This window comes from Arachis duranensis, chromosome 4 (genome assembly GCF_000817695.3).
Source record: "Arachis duranensis cultivar V14167 chromosome 4, aradu.V14167.gnm2.J7QH, whole genome shotgun sequence".
NCBI lineage: Eukaryota > Viridiplantae > Streptophyta > Magnoliopsida > Fabales > Fabaceae > Arachis > Arachis duranensis.
This window is the reverse complement of record NC_029775.3, coordinates 10024591-10043481: the sequence shown is the minus strand read 5'-3', so window position 1 is coordinate 10043481 and position 18891 is coordinate 10024591. Positions and strand designations below refer to the sequence as shown.

Genomic DNA, 18891 nt, shown 5'->3' with positions numbered 1-18891 from the left:
CTTTTTTTTAATGTTTATTACATATAATTTAAAAAAAATATTAATATTATAATTTGAAGTTAGAATCAAGATTCAATTGTTTAAAAAAAATGAATTAATTTTATAACAATCAATATAATTTTTTGATGTTAATATCTAATTATCTTTTTATATATATAAAAAAATATTATTTTTAAATAGCAAGTATAAAAATTAATTATTTCTATTTATACAACAAATTTTAATATCTAATCAAATATAAAAATATATATGTTAAATTCTTTCAAATTTTAGATAACGAATGTTAAAATTAAGTAAAAAAATGAAACTCTTTCATTTGAAAATAATAAGTAAAAATTTTATTATTTAATTTTGTTTAAGACTCTGATCTTTTTAGTCGACGGAGACTTTTGTCCTTTACGACTATTTTATAAAGGTAGTTTAATACTATAAATTTTTTGTGTCATAATCTATAATATCTGGATCGACATAATTTTAAAAGATTTATATTCCTATAATACTATTATGGATAAAATACTAGTATTACGGGTAAAATACTAGTATTTAATTAAATTATTTAAAAAAAATGGTTTTAAAACCCCCAAAAAGCAAGAAACAACAAACTAAAAACAGGCCTTAGCTAGAACCCTTTTTCCTAAGAAAACCAATACAATCAGCATCTAAATCGAAGCAAATATTAAGAATAGGAGCTTCAAAAATGTGGATTCCTAGTATGTTTTTCCTGGCCAGCTTGTCTGCAACCGTGTTTTTCCTCACCAAAAAGTATGTTTCCATTCGACCTTATGTAGGCGGCTTAAAAGAATTTTGATATCATCCGGAAGAGTTTTGCCAGGATGCCTTGGAGAGAGCCGTGCCATAAAAATAATTAATAATTATTATATTTTTTTTGTAAATAACAAAAAAATTTATATTTAACAAATAATTTACTTATTTAATTTAATTTTTTGTAATAATATTTAAATAAATATTTAAATATTTAATATCTAATTTCTTTTATCATATTTTTAAATCTTCAAAAACTTAATTGTTATTAGCACTTTTTAGAATTCTATTTGTCATGGATGTAAATTTTTTAATACCATTTTAATAGTTACTCACCAAAAATTTACCATACTGCTGTAAATAATTTTTTACCAATTTAATTCTCTTATTATACAAATTTAATTATTTAATTAAAAAATATATAAATTAATATATATGAATATAGACAAGTACATAAAAATTAATTTTTATTGTTTACTTACTATCTTTCCTTTAATGTAAACTAGCATCCGAATTAGGCCCCTTTTTGTTTATTGAGTACTCCAAATTAGTTCTCAAATTTTGTGAAAATATTAAGTTAAAATTCTCAATAAATTTTAATTATTAAATTAATTTGTAAATTTTAATTTATTAAATAAATTAGTTTTTATATCAAATTGTTTGTTGATAGAAAGATACTAATTTAAGAATTTTAAAATTTTTAGAATTTTTTGCTCTGTTCAATAATAATAAAATTTATTTATTTAATTTTTTTGTTAAATTTAATATGGAAATCAATTTACCAAACAAAATAAAATTTTTGAAACTAATTTAATACTTAAAATTTTTTGAGCTATAATTCAATTATTGATGTATAACATAAGTTTTATCTAGTGAAATTAGATAAATTAGCTTCTGCATACATACAATACATTACATGATTCCATAGTTCCTTGATATTGATATCTATCTATCTATTTCTATTTCTATTTTTAATACATAAATTCTGAAACCAAAATTATACTACAATGAGTTATTATTACCACCTACATGATCTAAAGTTTTGCCACAGCAGCATTTTCCTATAGGAGACAATTTGGCATTCTCTATGAAAGATTCTTGAGATTAAGGTAAGAAAGTAGGAAACAGAACAGAGATGATGGACTTTGAGTAAAAAGAATTCTAGAGAGAATATTAGTGAATCATGAAAGAACTTGTATCAGAAACTTGTGAATGAAATTGGGTAATTATGAGCAGCACACGAGACCTTATCTTATATAGTGACTAATACGCAGCTCAATATAAGAATTAATTGCACGAGTAGTTTACACGCCTGTTGACTTGAAGCCTAAGTGACAGATTCATCTACATTGTGTTAACCTATCTTATCACTCTAATAGTTTACAGAATTAATTCAACTTATTACTTTCTCAAATTTTCTCAACCACTTTGTTTCTCCTCTTTAATTTTAGGTTGTCATATTTCACCTCTTTTTAAATTACTTTGTGTTATTTACGGTACCATACTACCATGTTTGATTACGGTAGCATTTATCCTCTACTATGTTGGTCCAATACGTTACAGAACATCCATTTTACTTGTGTTATTCCAGCTATCAAATGAAAATGTGTATTTCAAAAAACTATTCCACAACATACTATACTACAATTCGCTCCTTTCTCTGCCAGTTTGCTCCCTTTGCCTTTAGCCCTTCCCCTCTCCAATTATCTTGGAGATACGTGGCTATAAAGTATTGCCTTACAATTAAAACTATTTTTGTTAAATTTTAATTCACTTCAATTATGTATATATTTTTTTTTTTTGTTGAATCTCACTCCTAATGGGACGAAATCTACTGTCATAATAAAAAAAAGTCCACTTAACTCGTATCGCCTAACCCATCGGCTTTGACGGGACAAAACAAGTTTATCCGCCAAGTTTGTCATTCTATAATTTTACTTAAGAAAAATTGGTTAATCATTATCTTCATTAGATTTTTAAAATTATAAAGACTTTAGTATTTATGAATTTAAAAAATATAAATTCTTAAAAATTTTAAATTTATTAAAATATTTATAAAATTATATATTTTTTTAATATTTAATGATTTAAAAATACAAAAACAAAAACAAAAACAAAAATTGGTGGGCCAAGAGTGAGGTAGAAATTTGAGACGGCTCACTAACTAAGACGGGACGAACCAGCCAGTTTCCTAAATCTTACTCATCAATTTTCTTAGAGTAATACTAAATGACTGATAAATATTATGATTTTTTATCAGCATTTAACCAATAATAATTTATATCTATAGTTACAGATATTTTGCACACACAAAATATATAATTTATATCTATATTTATTAAAATTTTATACACATAAATTAATATTATTTGTACCTATAAATCAATACAATTTGTACTTATATTTTTTCAGAATTTATATATATAAATTAATAAAATAACAATTTAATATTTATATTAGTAAAATGATGGCTAAAAATACTAAAAATTGATGGCATCAAGAGTTTCTTATTCTCTTATTATTGTGTATATTTAGCTAATTGTCATATGAAGTGATGGCATCAAGAGTTGATTATAATGCAGAGATGGAGTTAAAGAGAGGTTAGTTTTATACATTATAGAAATTCTCAATATTATTACAATTGAGCATCTCTTAATATGGGTTCCATCTTAGTTTATGCATTTTTGCTTTTTTTTCTCTCTTTTACTTAGTGTAATTTGATTCTTTATCAATTTTTTTTTAAATTCTATTTTTGCATTTTACTCAGTATTTTAACAAATATACTTTTTTATAGCTAGTAAAAAATGAGCTGCAGTAAATAAAAGCAACTCAACTATAGAACACATCCTGTAAAGAAGGAATCATTATAATAGAATTATTGCAGCAACTTATTTCTTTGTTTTTTTTGGGTAAATATTCCATAAATTAAAAAAAAAAAAAACACACACACACACAGAAGGTCCCACAAGGCCACACAACATCTAATAGGAGCATTGACAGTGAAACTCAATCAAGGGAGAAGTACTCTAGCAGCCTACCTCGTCCTCTTCTTAATCTTAAAAGAAATTAATAAAAATAAAATCCATCGTCTTCTTCCTCCTCTGCCTCTCAAATTATCCCAAAATCTAGAGAGAAAAAGAAGAAGAATAAATTGAAATGGGAGGAAAAATGGAAGTACCAGTAATAATAGCGATGAAGGGTCATCCGGGAACAGGCAAGAGCACGTTAGCACATTCCATAGCCTCAACCCTCAAAATCCCACTCCTCGATAAAGACGACATCAAAGACGCTGTCGTTTCGCTCCAAAACGCAACAACCTCACAGTCACAGCCACATCCACTTCCACCTTCTCTCCTAAACGACGTGTCGTACGACGCACTCTGGCACCTTGCCGCCACGCAGCTCCGCCTCCGCCTCAGCGTCGTCATCGACTCCCCTCTCTCCCGAAGCCACCACCTCGATAGACTCCTCCGAATCGCCGCCGACGCCGCCGCAAAGGTCGTCGTCGTGGAGTGTCGTCCCTCCTCCGAGGCCGAGTGGCGTCGGAGGTTGGAGCGGCGAGGTGGAGAAGGGCACAAGCCTGCCACTTGGAGGGAAATTGAGAAGCTTCTAGAAGGATACGGTGGATGTACGGAATACGATGTCGGTGATGTGCCCAAGATGGTTGTAGATACGACAGCCAACGTGGCGGTGGAGGAGATGTGTTCCGCCGTGGTCGAGTTTGTTTTATCCCATGCTCGTGTGCATAGCCTTTAGAATTTCAATTTCTCTCTTAAAATCATACCAAAAATAAATTAATCAATTTTATAAGATTTGAACTAGATTCAACAAATTTACTATTTAAATCTTATTATTATTATTTTTTCAGGATAAAGTACATGCATAAATCAAACACATAATAATATTATATGAAAATTTTAAACCAAAAACGTTATTTAGATGTCTTCTTTTATAATTTTATATAAATAAAATTGATTGAATTTGTTTCCGTACTAAATAAAATCAATATGATTTGAATTAATAAAGTATAATATAACTCGAAATACAAAAGAATGAAATTCAAAATACTCATGGTATTAACCCATCTATAATAATTCAATACAAATAGTTTTTAATTAGTCCGTAGTATTATTGCAGCTAGTAATGGAATTGCACCACCATATCATTCGAATAAAGTAAATTCGATTTATGAGTTGAATAAAACTTCTATATTACATTCAAAATTATGAATAATAATTTTTATAAACAAAAATAAAATATACTATTATAGAATTATAAACTGCTAACAAATTACATTAACTAGATTTAAATTATATTTTAGCCATTTAATTCGATTTAAAATAATAATCTAATTTACCCTAATTTAATTGACAGTTTAAATTTATAAATATACTGAAAGCATTTTTAAAATAAATCAAATTATAATTTCAAATGCACCGAAATTAGAAACGAAACAGATTCATTAAAATAATAATTCAGATTCAAAACTTCTACGTTACATTCAAATCCAAACTATTAACCATGAACATTAAGTTTTACAAACAAAAGCAAATTATTTAACTACAGAATCATAAACTACTAACAAACTACATTAACTAGATTTGAATTACACCTCAGCCACTTGATTCGATTCAAAACAATAATCTAATTCACCCTGATTCAATTGACCATCTGAACTTGAATCATTCATTGTCTTCGAAAACGAAATACCTATTCAAAATAAACTTCAAATCAAATAAAATAGGATTGGTCTTGAACGAAAAGAACGCAGAGAACACCGAGAAAGAAGAGAATGCAGAGAAGGAAGAGAACAAAAAGAACGCAGAGAAGGAAGAGAATATAGAGAACGCAGAAAACATTGAAAAAATTCGAAAAAGAAAACGAAATCCGAAAAAAAGCAGTTATATATATTCGCGCGTTAAGTCAAAAGTTTGTTAGAGGTAATGGCGCGTGGAGGTGGATTAGGTTAAGGCTTAGTTTGGTAAAGCTTTTACTTTTTAAAAGTAGCTTATAAAATTAAGAGTCTGTATTTTAAATTTTGTCAATAGGTACATTTTAAATTTTATTACCAAATCAAAACTAAAAGTAAAATTTTACAAAGATCAAAACAACAAACAGATATTTTGCATATGATATGCAAAATTTGGTAAATATTGATGTTAGGTTTTACCTCTGTAAACATTGCATATGGTAATTTTGTACATCAACCACGAGTTTCAAACTTCTATAAGAAAGCTCAACTGAAAATTTAATGATGTCAAACCGGTAAGGCAGTCATAAGCGATATATTGATTAACCAGAAAATTTAACAAAAGAACAATTGATACAAATACATCATTCAACAACTACATGGTAATGTTGAAACTGATTTATGCATTAGGACTTATCCCTCAATCATTCATGCATAAAAAATATTACACTTTGTCTTGACCAACATTACAACATGTTAATCCTCTACTCCATGATTGCAATTCCTCCAACAGCTTTTAATTTTTCAATAGTTTCATTTGCTTCCTCTTCCAAGATTAGTGAATGCTCTTATCTCCTTAATCACCTTGATCTTTACAGCTGCATCAAACTTTTCCAACTTCACATCAACTCCAAATGCAAGAGAGCACAAAACAGCCGGTTACTGAGCAAACACAAAAAAATTGACAAGAGTGGTTGACTACTTGAATCTAATTACATGCATTATTGGAAATTAGGTTGAAACATCTATTTTTATTATTTTTTTTTTAAATAAGGAACACCATATAATGCATATTATCACCATATACTTCTGATAACTCAATAACACAGTATTGAAAAAGGACCGCACTCAAAAGGTATAATTTATGGAGCATAACTTGATGAAGATGGATTCTCTCCAGTTTTTTTAACACTTGAGAAAATGAAATGTAATCTCTCACCATTAATTTTATAAGTGGAACCAAAATTAAATATGAGAGAGAATAATGAAAAGTGAGAGATCACAATTAACACCATTCACTCTCCTAACTTGATAACTATATAAGTGACAGCAGCACCTGATAATTACATCAGTAACAGTAACTATTTCCACGGCTTAAACCCGTAAAGCACACAAGAACAACTCAACTCTTACTCCAAAACTCCCCTTCAATATCCAATGATAGATAGGGGGAGAAAAATCAGAATTTCTTTTAATATTTCCTTGTAATAATGTTTATACTCTTCACGATATAAAAATGACAAAAAGAAGAATTAATAATAACCACCAAAGCATTCTCCTATTTGGTGAATTTTGCAATCAAATATACCAAGCTTTTGAAAATGAATCCTATAGTTTGAGGTGCTACAAGTATACAAAGTATGTTAGTCTTTCTTCCTGTCTTTTGGTTTTAGATCATCAGGTATGCAAGATGACCAAAAGATTGGCAACAATGTGCATGCCGCTTGAATCAGAAGTGCAATTGGAAGCCTTGAAAAATCAGTTCCTGTGATATTGATCCATGACACCAATGCAACACCAAGATATCCACTTACAATGAATGCAAGTGCCACAGCAGACATAAGAAATGCCATTATAGAACCCTCACATCCATGTGGACACAACTGTGCTATCAACACACTGAATGGAAGAACCTTGAAGAAGTAGAGAACTTCCAAGAATCCAGAGAACATCACAACATAGAGCGAATCGGGCATGCCCATTTGTCTATAGAAGCCTCTCACAAACAAGAAATCTGAGATCATGAAAACTGCCATCATGGATTGAATGGCTGATATTAGTTTCCTTGATGGAATAGATTTTAAGTATTGGTTGTATATGATCCCCCATAAAAGCATTGTTGCCTGGCCAACCACCTTTGAAATTCCCAATACCGACGAGTCGATTTTTAAATACTCTGTCTGGTAAAAGAACATGGTTCCTGTGAGTGCAGGGATAATGGCATAGGATACCGCGAACCAAGATATCGAGTAAGCGATTTCAGGCTTTCTTAAAGCAACCAATAGCTGTGAGAATTGTTTCCTTATCCCTGCAGATGTACTCTTTGGGAGACCAAGAGAGCTTTCAGAAACAGAAATGGTTATAAAGAATTGGAGACTGAGTAGTAGTCCAAAGGCAAGAAACATTGATTGTGGGGAGAACCGGCCAATAAACATGCCGCCAACAAGGTTTCCAAGGACTCCTCCTATGGAGGAGGCTATCCAAACAAACGATTGGAGGCTTCCTGAGGAAGATGACTGAGAGTTCTTGGTTGCTGGAGGAGGTTGTTTACCCATCTCTGCTACAATGGCATCATTTGCTACCTCAGCTATAGAAGCACCAAGATTGCTAAGGAGGAGGTATACAGATATTGTGAAAATCGACATGCTTGACGGATAGATTGCTATGACTAGCCATGACAATGCCTGCAAGAAAGCTGCATATACAAATGATTGGGAATTTAGAAATTAGTTATATCATCGGTAAAAACTTAAAAAACAACAAACTGCAATGATGGGAATAATTCAAAGATTAGATAGATATGATTATCCTTAAAGCAACAACAAATGCGAATGCCTTTTGATCGATTCAATTGAAAACTAGATACATTTTATCCAAGACAGAAGATGCCTGCACAAAACCCAAAAATCCTAATAGAAATCAAGGCAGCAGTTTTAGATGATAAATGGATAGAAGTATCATGAACAACTCCCCCAGTTCTGATTTTAACAACCTAGAAAAATTAGTAAGATATTTCCCCCAAAAACTGAAAACAGGAGAAATTCCTGATATGCCAAGAGGTTAATCTAGTCATAAAATTGGTTAAAATTAGTTACCTCAACATACATAAGAAAGAACTGCGAAAAGGGGAGTAGGTTAGATACATTAATTTTATTAGAAAAATGGAATGAATCATGCAGAGACACAAACAAGCTAAGAGTGCTATACAAGAATCTAAATAATTGTGATTCCTCACATCTCCTTCATAAGAAAGCTGATCCTGTGGAATTTAAGAAGCCTTATTACAATCTAGTATCAATTAGTTGTGTCTGTTTGAGGCCAGAACCTGGATTGTTTCCAGAATCCAGGAAATTCCCTTTCTGCCATGCAGCAAACAATTGATGAGGTGACCATAACACCTTTTTGAGTATTATTAGGACTAATTACATTGCAATATCTGGCTATATTAAAAGACCTTAATATAAACAGCAACAAGTTCAGATTTAATTTAAGAGATAATGTCAAATAAGTTCCAACAAAGGCCAAACAGAAGCAAAGATAACTCTTTCACACAAATAGTTTCTCAAGTCAAGAATCTTAATCCTAATGCTTTTTTCCACAAAATCCCACATTCAAGGTGGTTTCAGTCAATTCCTATGACAATAACAATCACATGAATGCAATCTCTTTTATTCTCTCTCTTCCCCCTAATACCAAGAAATCAAAAATAAATGATTGAAGATCCCAATTAACAAATTGCACAAGTTGGAGTTAGTGTGACCAAAATCAGATAGGAAAAGCAAAAGGGTATGTGAATTCAATTAGACATTGGGTTCTTACCTCCAAGGGCTATGTAGGGAACACGATGCTGGCCAGAGATGTAGATTGAATCAGAAACAAGTCCATATAAGGGCTTCCCAACCATTGGAAGATTAGCTGAATTCAGGAGAATTTGGAGTTTTGAAGGGTCCACATTGAGTCCATCCTTGAGGAAGAAATTCACTGCCAGCCATGGGAAGCATCTGAACCCTTGAACCCAATACCCTAAACCCAGAACCTTCTTGATTGGGTTGCCACCACCACCCACACTGCCTCTACTTCCATCAGAAGAAACCATCTTTTTTTAATTTCACTTCACCTTTTTCTTAACAGTCTCAAAGCCAGAGAGAAGAAGAAATGATTCAAATTCAAGAACTGTAAAATGGAAAGCAAGGTTTCGGAGGTTTTAAGGAAAAGCAGGTTGTACTGTACATGTGTCTGTTGCAATATTGTACTGTGTTCTTCTTTTTTATTTTTTTCCCTAACGTCTAAAATTTGAAGTGTGACACACCCAGTTATCTGTTACTTTAACGAATGCAATTGTTTATTTATTATTAGTGACTGACACGTGCTTCCTTCTTCTGCTTACACCTTTTTCTCTGGCCCCATCTTTGGATTTTCCTTTTTTATTGTTTTGTTTTTGTTTTAACTTTTAAGAATTAAGATTCTCGGGAATGTTCTTCTAGGTAGATCTGATGCTGCTTGAATTCACCACTCTTCTTTCTCTGTTGCTTTCACTGACATGCTTTTGCATCTTATTAGATGTGGCATGCTGTAATTCTCCAAAACTTTACTGATAAAAATTAACAAAGGATGTATTTGGTATGAAATCAAAATAGGAAACAAAATCCTGAACAATTAATTTTATTATTTTACTAATATGGTTTTTTTTTCATTTTCAATATCATATCAGATATCAGATGTAGCATGTAAAAGATAAGGAGAGAGAAAAGGGGGAGAGGAAATCATGAACAATTAATAATTACTTCTTAAAAATAAATAATATTTGACTAAAATATATAAAAAAATGTTTTTGTCAAAATGTTTTTCAATATTTGATTATTTGAAGAACTAAAGGTATAAACTTTCAAATTTGTTATGTTAAATCTGCTACTAAATTAGATATTATGTATTATATAACGTGTTTTAATAAATGATTTTTAATAAAAATCAATTACCAAATTAATCATCATGTAATATGTATTTTATATATGTAATTGATTTTTAATATACACATAATATAACTATTATTATTTTTTGGATAAAATTGTCAACATCACATTTATTCTTTATAATGAACTCCTTTGCTTTTATATTTTAAGTTTGATATTATTATTAACAATGGTTAAATATGATTGTAATCTCTATAAAATACTTATTTTTTATTTTGATTTCTATAATTTTTTCATTTTGTTCTAATAAAATTTAAAACTTCTCTAGTTCTCTATTTTAGATTTTGTCAATAGAGACGTTTCAAACCTTTTAGCAAAACAAAACTAAATAAAATTTTATAGAGATCAAAACAAGAAACAGATCTTTTGTGTATGGTATGCAAAATTTGATAAACATGGATATTAGGTTTTATGTCTATAAACATTGCATATGGTATGCAAATTCGGTCAACCACGAGTTTCAAATTTCTATAAAAAAGCTCAACTGAAAATTTAGTCATGTCAAGCCGGAAAGGCAGTCATAAGCGCTATGTGATCAACCAGAAATTTTAACAAAAGAACAATTGATACAAATAGATCATTCAATCTGATTTATGCATTAGGGCTTTTCCCTCAATCATTCATGCATCAAAAATATTATAACATAAAAAAAAAAAGCCACATTGGAGGCCTAGAAAAATTTGTCTTGACCAACATATTACAACATGTTTATCCTCTACTCCATGATTGCAACTCCTCCAACAGCTTTTAATTTTTCAATAATTTCATTTGCCTCCTCCTTTGTGACTCCTTGTTTAAGCACAGCCGGCACCTTTTCGACAAGATCTTTGGCCTCTTTCAGTCCAAGGTTAGTGAATGTTCTTACCTCCTTAATCACCTTGATCTTCGCAGCTGCATCAAACTTTTCCAACTTAACATCAAATGCCGTTTTCTCTGCTTTTTTCTCCTCGACCTGCACTCCAGCTGCACCATCTTGCTGACCCAAGTCCAGGCCATCTGTTGAAATTGACTGCAACTTTGGAAGCTTTAATCTTTCTACCAACATAGGCATAATTTGACTGCGCTCTTCTTCAGGCAATGCTCCAATCTGTTCTGCAAGCTGAATGATTTTTTCTGAAGGTGGAGGTCTAGGGCCATAAGGATCATAAAACTGAGGAATTTTGTACCTTTTTGGTTTGGCCTTGGAATCTCCAGAAACAACATCAGCCTGGAAGGCACGACATTGCAAAGGCCTAGATGTATCATGACGAGGGATACGGCAAATTAATCTAGAAAGGTGGGTAAATCTCATGTCTTCGTTCAATCAAACCAGTGATTCATCAAATCAAATCAAAATATTGAGAAATGATGCCCTTTAGCAAAGTTGTTATACACTTACACCACAAAGATATCCCCCTGAAGCAATTTCCCATCACAATAAAGTTTCCAAAGATCAGAACCACTCTTTTTAGTTACAATGCTACACAAATTTGAGCAATGAAGAAATAAGCTAATGAATTTAACAACAAATAATTCATAAATGCTCTACTCAAATATTTAATACAGAAGAGTTCATCGTAAAAAGCTGGAAATGCAAAAAATGGTTGAAAATGTTGATGAAACAATTTAACCTCAACACTCAATTGTGATTTAAAATTAGAAATGGGAGATAATATTATATAATCCAAAAGCATTCTGTTTGACCTACATGTGATCAAACCAAATATCAACTCCAAACGCAAGAGAGTACAAAACAGCCGGTTACTGAGCAACCCCAAAAATTGACACGAGTGGTTGATTACTTGAATCTAATTACATGCATTATTGGATTAGGTTGAAACTTTTATGTTTTTTTTTTTTTTTTAAATAGGAGCGCCACATACTACATTTTATCAGCATATACTTCCAGTTAGCAATGAACTACAGCAATCATAATGATACTATCGATCCAAAAACAAGAGAGAACAATTTTCAAAAAAAAAAAAGTAAATAAAAAAGAGAATGAATATACAAGAATGCAAGATATATGGAAAAGAAAGTCCAACTTCACTTCAATAAATTACCATTCATCAAGACAGATATGACCTCAAGGATTATTCTGTGCAATAACCATTGCATACAAACAACCAATCACTAAACAAACATAACCGGAAAATTAACAAATGCCCCATTCACCATCCAAGAGAGAACAGATCGAACCTCCAAAGAAAGAACAAGCAAACCTATCGTACATGTCAGAGATCACCCAAAAAAAGAAAAAGAAAAAGAAAATCAGAAATCATTAACCAATCAGCCTGTTTTCATCGGCAATCTCGCGGACCAACTCACTAATTGGTCCGTAATCTTAACATAATAACATTCCAAAACCTGTTCATGACAAGTCCAAATTGTCTCAATCCAAACTAACAATATCAACCCGTTAACATAATAACATTCCAAAAACTGTTCAGGATAATTGATCCATTTTATTAAGATGACTAATGTCCCATAAATAAAAAACCACAAAATCATTCACTCAGCAAACTAAAATTAAGTCTTGAGGGATCTGAAAATTTACATTCCACCGAGAACATTAAGAACGAAGAAAAATTACATGAATCTCCGGGTAGCTCAAAAAGCACAAGTAAATCCAGTTACCAACTAACAGTACAATCCAGCAGCAGACCAACTAAAATACTAACGTGGACGGGAATGACCCATCTTGTTCCCGAGGCATTTCATCAAACAGCTTACATGCATCATTCCAAATGCTTTGATTAAATAAAAAATTCATCACAGCAACCAAATAAATCACAAAAACAAAGGCAAACGCTAGCTTAATCCCAAATCAGAAATGAAATCAACCAGCAATTAACTAACACGACATGAAAATTACACTGTAATAATGGAATTTCATTGTACAAAAACTGGAAGAAAATGCAACAGTGCGAAAAAATAAAGAAGCAGTTTTGACATGTGCTTACCTTTCGAAAATGCGGAGGAGGCACTGCGATGTACGAACTCCTCTTTGTTCTTATTCTTACTCTTGCTCTTGCTACTTCACTTCTCTTATCGCGCTTAGTCGTTTACCATGAAAGTGCAATTCAGAGGCCAGAGCCGTAACAGAGTAACACCTATTTTGTTTTTTGTTAGCAGAACCCTAACAACAGAAACGGACCGGGATCTTGCTCGTTGGTCTCTACTTCACTATTCAGCCCAAAAGGTGACAGTGTAATTAAAAGCCCATTAAAATTTTAAGTTTTTCACTTTGCAGTTTTGTTTTACTGTTGGGGTGAATGCTAATGGGATTAAGAAAAAAAAAAAAGTAAAACCAGGTTGAGTTACTCATCTAGTTAGCTTAGACCATCTCCAGTAAAGAACTCATCCCAATTTCTATTTATGGCCCACCTATCATAAAAAATAACTCTACATCAGCTTTTGTGTCATAAACAGTAAATAGGAACTCAAAGCATCTCTCTCTTCTCCATTAGGAGGAACTAACTTTAGTCCCTGTTGTGGTTCCACTTAATTAATTAATTAAAATACTTGTAATTAATGTAATTAATTTTTTTAATAATGTAATTTAAATATTTAAATTTAAAAATAATTCACTATTAAAAGATATTAATATTAAATGAATTCATATATAACAATAATACACAATAGATAATTCGGGATTACACTAATTTGTAAAATTACTTAATACAAAGAAAAACATAATTAAACTCTAAAGTTGACGACAAGCATTGTGAAATTACCATATGTGTTCAATCAAGTCCTCCTTCAATTGTCTATGCTGCTGCCTATTTCAAAGTTGGATATTTCTTTGGAGAAATTGATGGTATGGTGCAAAATCTTCCTCTCCCAGCTGAGGTTGTGATAAGCCATTTTCAACATCATCATACTCTAAGCCTTGAGCAAAATTTCCTACATAAGTGTCTCTTTCATCCTCAACAATCATATTATGCAATATAATACAAGCTCTCATTATGTTGGCAAGCTTCTTCTTTTCCCAAAAACGAGCTGGACCACGTATAATTGCAAAGCGTGTTTGCAACACTCCGAATGCTCGTTCCACATCTTTTCTTTGCCCTTCTTGGTATTGTGCAAATAACTTGCGCTTCTCACCTTGTGGCTTTGAGATTGATTTGACAAATGTGGCCCATTCAGGATAAATATCATCTGCTAAATAGTATCACATTGTATAATTATTACCATTAATAGTATAATTTACCTCCAGAGCACGGTCATTTAGAATATCATCAAACACTAGAGAACGATCTAACATGTTGATATTATTATTTGAATCAGAAAATCCAAAGAACGCATGCCATATCCAAAGGTCTGAAGATGCTACAACCTCAAGTACTATGGTTGCAACCCCACGATAACCACTCATGTACATACCTTTCCACGCCTTTGGACAATTTTTCCATTGCCAATGCATGCAGTCAATGCTACCCAACATGCCAGGAAAGCCACGACCCTCCGCCATTTGTAGCAGGCGTTGTACGTCATTTGGATTGGGTTTTCGCAAGTATTCATCCTGGAACACGGAAATGACACCTTCAACAAATTTTTCCAAGCAATCAATTGTAGTGCTCTCGCCTATGCGCACATAATCATCAACAGCATCAGCTGCTACGCCATATGCTAACATCCTTATCGCAGCGGTATATTTCTGAAGTGGCAACAAGCCTCTTCTTCCAGTTGCATCAACCCTTTGTTGGAAATACGGATACACGTTTGAGAGAGCGTCTACTATCCGAAGGAACACATCTCTTCTCATTCAAAATCTCTGTCGGAAAATGTCAGCATTATACACCGGCTCATCTGCAAAGTAATCTTGGAAAAGGCGATCATGTCCTGCTTCTCGATCTCTGTTGATCCATCTACGAGTAACTGGGATAGAGCTTCTATCGATATCTTCTTCTTCTGAATCTTCGAGTAAATACTCATCGATCCAATTATCTATGAGTGTGTTATCTTGTCGTCTTCTTTTGCCATACAAAACCTCATTAAACATATCATCAAAATTTCTAGCCATATGGAGAAATGTAATTTTTAGTTCTCTGTCGAGGTGAGAAACAAGAGTTGAAGTAGAGTTGTGGAGTCATTGATAGTTGATATTTATAAGTGTGTCTGCAATAAGTACCTTAACGGCTACTTTTGTCACAGCTAGTTTTGCAACGGCTACTTTTGCAATGGCAAGTTTTGCAACGGCTAGTTTTCCTTAACGGCTACTTAACGGCTAGTTTTTTAACGGCTACTTAACGGCTAGTTTTGCAACGGTCACTTTCATAAACAATAACGGCACAATATTATTGACTAATTTAAAAACTTACATCAGAAATAAATAAAACAAACTACATCACATACCAGTAATACGCAATAAATAAATAAGAACATACTACATAACTCTACGAATACAAGGAACCATTAAGTAAACCACTTGGCGATTATTTTCTCACATGCAATCTCATGAAGAGCTCGTCGTTTCTCACTCATTATAGACGTGTCAGCATTAAGTATTTGCATATCCATTTCCCTTTCTTTTGCTTTTATCTCCATTTCTTTAATATACCTATGAGTTTGTAATTTTTGTTCTTTCATTGCCGCTTGAATTTGTAACTCCTTCTCTTTGATTGCCATCATCTTTGCTCTATGTTCCTTCTCCTCTTCTCTTTCTTTTTCCTTTTCCATTAGTTCCTTTTCTCTAACATTCTTAATATCTTCCATGAGAGATAATTTTTTGACAACCGATGATTTTCTTTCGCTAAAATCTTCAAACATATGTGCTTTTTCCTTACCTCTTCGCTTGCTCTTCTTTGATCCTTGTGGGCGAACGGGAGAGTCCACACCGGGTTCGTCAGCCAACGGTGTTTCTGGGTTTGATGAGGATGAGTATGCTCCAGTTGCACTAACATTGGTTCTCTTTGAGCTGCCACTCTGTGTAGGTAGTTGGCTTCTCCATTTTTGCTCCAACCGAAGCATGTTCCAATGCCTCTCAAAAGTGAACTCTTAACCATAATTTGTGGAATAAAGTTTATAAGCCAACTCCTTTATATCATCAGCGTTCGAACCACTCCTTATGTTTCGACTAGCTTGATCGTAGCAACCAGCAAATTGTGCAACAGCCTTGTTGATCTTATACCATCGTTTCTTACATACAACTACCCCCCTTGTCATGTCGGTGCAAAATTCTACACAATAGCTATGAATTCGACTCCAAAATGTTTCCCCCTTTTGATCAGTACCAATTACAAGGTCAGTTGAAACATTTAACCATCCACTGATCAGCATCTCATCCTCTTTCTAATGCCAGTGTTGAATACTATCTTACCTTCGATCTTCAACATCATCATCATTAAGGTCGATATCATCTAATCCACGAGGGTTGACAAAATCTGAATATTGCGAATTTGGACTAGGTTGTATAGGAGTCTGAGAGGATGGGTTAGAAGAGCCACCAACACCAGATGAGTTATGTCTTGATGCACTAAATTGAGTTGGAAACGGCAAGAAAGTTGGAGTAACATTTCCGATAGAGGGATTAAATATGGACGAAAATGGAAAATGAGGTGTTTGTGAATTTTGATGTTGCGGTTGGAATATAGGAAACTGATTATTATAAGGAGCTTGAAAATTGAAATTAGAAAGATTTTGTGGATTTGGATTTTGAAATGAATTTCGTAGTGTGAAGTTTCGATTTGGAACTTGAGAGTTTGAGGTTTGAGATGGTTGGGTATTTGGAATTTGAGAAAAATTTTGTAAGTAATTGAAGAAAGAGTTGAGTTGGTTTGGATCCATTTTTCGAACAAAAAATAATAGTAGCAGAACTTTGATTTCGTAAACTTGGAAGAAGATAAAAAAGAGTAATAGATAGTGTGAGAATAGAAGTATATCTAAGTGGTATATATAGAGTAACAAAATATTAATTTATTAATAATAACGGTAACATAATAACGGCTAGTTTTGCAACAGCTAATTTTACAACGGCTAGTTTTACAATGGCTAATTTAATATAATAATATAAATATAAATAATATTTAATATTGATTATTATATAAATAATTAATATAAATTATTAATTAAATAAATAAATAATTATTTCATGTGGCAAGTTATCATTAGCTATGCTTGAGTCCCTCTGAGCAGGGACTCTTCCTCCTTGGACTCCGTGAGGGAACTCATCTCTCTCCTTCTCCAACGGTAAGTTTCACAATGTGTCAGGAAAAAGTTAAATGGAGATTACCCATTGGAGATGCTCTTAGGGTGTGTTTCGCAAATGCGTTGAGGAGAAAAGAAGTACGTTTGAATTTCTTGAAAGTTTTATTTTTATGTTTGGGGCAATTTTTATCCTTCTGAACGCAGAAGTGATTCTACTTTTAAACCCACGTTCAGAAGAAGCTAAAATTTGTAGTGTCTTCACGTTCACGATGGCTGATTATCTTAGAATATTAGGTGAAAAATTTTTTTTTATTAATTCTATCTTTCATTTTCTTCTACAAAAGAATACCAATAACTATTACCTTCACAGTAATTCTTTGTAGTTCTTCCTACTCTTTTATAATTTTTAATTCTATTTTTTTTCATCAGAATGGTTCAAATTTATTTCAATCACTAGTAAAGTGAATATTTTAATTTTTTTATTTCTTTTAGTACTCACCTCCATATTTTAATTTTTATATTTTTTATTATATTTTGTGTGTATAGGATAAATATTTTTATATTATTTGTGCAGTGTTCTAATTTTTCATGTTATGTTTTTATATGAGTTTTTTTATCATTTTTTATATTATTTTTTATATGTATATTTTTTATGAAATCTTTTTTATTTTTGTTTGGCTTTATTCATATGATTTTTTATTTATTTTATTGTATTTTTTATTCATAAGACAAATATTATTGATTTTTTTATAGCGCTCTGATTTTTAGATATTTTATTAATTTTTATGATATTTTTATTATTTTTTGTTCATATGAATTCTTTTTTTATTATTTACTGCATTGTATTTATGTTGTGTATGAAATTTTTTTATTTTTTTATTTAATTTTATTCATATAAATGCTATTTCCCTTTTATTGTATTTTTTTTGGTTCATATGATATATGTTGTTGGTTTTATAGAATTTTTATTATTTTTATCTGTATTATTTTTTAATTCTTTGATGTACTCTATTTTTGTTTTGTATTTTTTTTATTCTGACTTTGTAAAATTTGTAATTGTAATTATTATATACTACATTTATTATCAAAATTTTATAATATAAATTATGATTCTATAAAAAAGACAAAATAAATAAAAAACTAATTATAAATAACAATAGAGTCATAAATAATAAAAAATAGTTGATACAACAAAAGAAATGGATTATAGTCTAAAATAATACTAAATTAAAGAATACTGACAATACTTAAAAAATTATAAAATATTTTCTTTTATGTTTGATATTATAAAATTTATAGTACTCTCTTTCATTGTCATTTATAAAAAAAATAATTTAATAA

The 18891-nt window shown here is 31.4% G+C and overlaps 3 protein-coding genes across 4 annotated transcripts; all 3 read right to left on the bottom strand.

Moving 5' to 3' along the window:
• Window positions 1–6895: 6895 nt before the first annotated feature.
• LOC107483269 (probable folate-biopterin transporter 7) lies at window positions 6896–9745 on the bottom strand. The gene is made up of 2 exons (XM_016103897.3): window positions 9272–9745; window positions 6896–8147 (listed from the first exon to the last, which is right to left on the bottom strand). Exons 1-2 carry the CDS (start codon window positions 9546–9548, stop codon window positions 7096–7098), a joined length of 1329 nt encoding a protein of 442 aa, XP_015959383.1. The 5' UTR covers window positions 9549–9745; the 3' UTR covers window positions 6896–7095.
• Window positions 9746–10923: 1178 nt separating this feature from the next.
• On the bottom strand, window positions 10924–13524 carry LOC107483270 (uncharacterized). 2 transcript variants are annotated; one of them, XM_052260216.1, is made up of 2 exons: window positions 13365–13524; window positions 10924–11881 (listed from the first exon to the last, which is right to left on the bottom strand). In XM_052260216.1, exon 2 carries the CDS (start codon window positions 11711–11713, stop codon window positions 11138–11140), a length of 576 nt encoding a protein of 191 aa, XP_052116176.1. In that variant the 5' UTR covers window positions 11714–11881; window positions 13365–13524; the 3' UTR covers window positions 10924–11137. The 2 variants fall into 2 exon arrangements, with proteins under 2 accessions (XP_052116176.1, XP_015959384.1); XM_016103898.3 differs by having other exon boundaries at window positions 10924–11817; window positions 13365–13523.
• Window positions 13525–14188: 664 nt separating this feature from the next.
• LOC107483216 (uncharacterized) lies at window positions 14189–15169 on the bottom strand. Its single transcript, XM_052260441.1, has 2 exons — window positions 14626–15169; window positions 14189–14562 (listed from the first exon to the last, which is right to left on the bottom strand). Exons 1-2 carry the CDS (start codon window positions 15167–15169, stop codon window positions 14189–14191), a joined length of 918 nt encoding a protein of 305 aa, XP_052116401.1.
• Window positions 15170–18891: the final 3722 nt, after the last annotated feature.

Excerpts from the sequence above, each read along its gene's own strand:
- LOC107483269 (XM_016103897.3), bottom strand. The coding sequence starts at position 9,548 with ATGGTTTCTTCTGATGGAAGTAGAGGCAGTGTGGGTGGTGGTGGCAAC. Across the intron at positions 8,148-9,271 it reads TCCCTACATAGCCCTTGGAG|CTTTCTTGCAGGCATTGTCA; the intron begins GTAAGAACCCAA and ends TTGTATATGCAG.
- LOC107483270 (XM_052260216.1), bottom strand. The coding sequence starts at position 11,713 with ATGAGATTTACCCACCTTTCTAGATTAATTTGCCGTATCCCTCGTCAT.
- LOC107483216 (XM_052260441.1), bottom strand. The coding sequence starts at position 15,169 with ATGAGAAGAGATGTGTTCCTTCGGATAGTAGACGCTCTCTCAAACGTG. Across the intron at positions 14,563-14,625 it reads TGATGATATTCTAAATGACC|ATGATATTTATCCTGAATGG; the intron begins GTGCTCTGGAGG and ends ACTATTTAGCAG.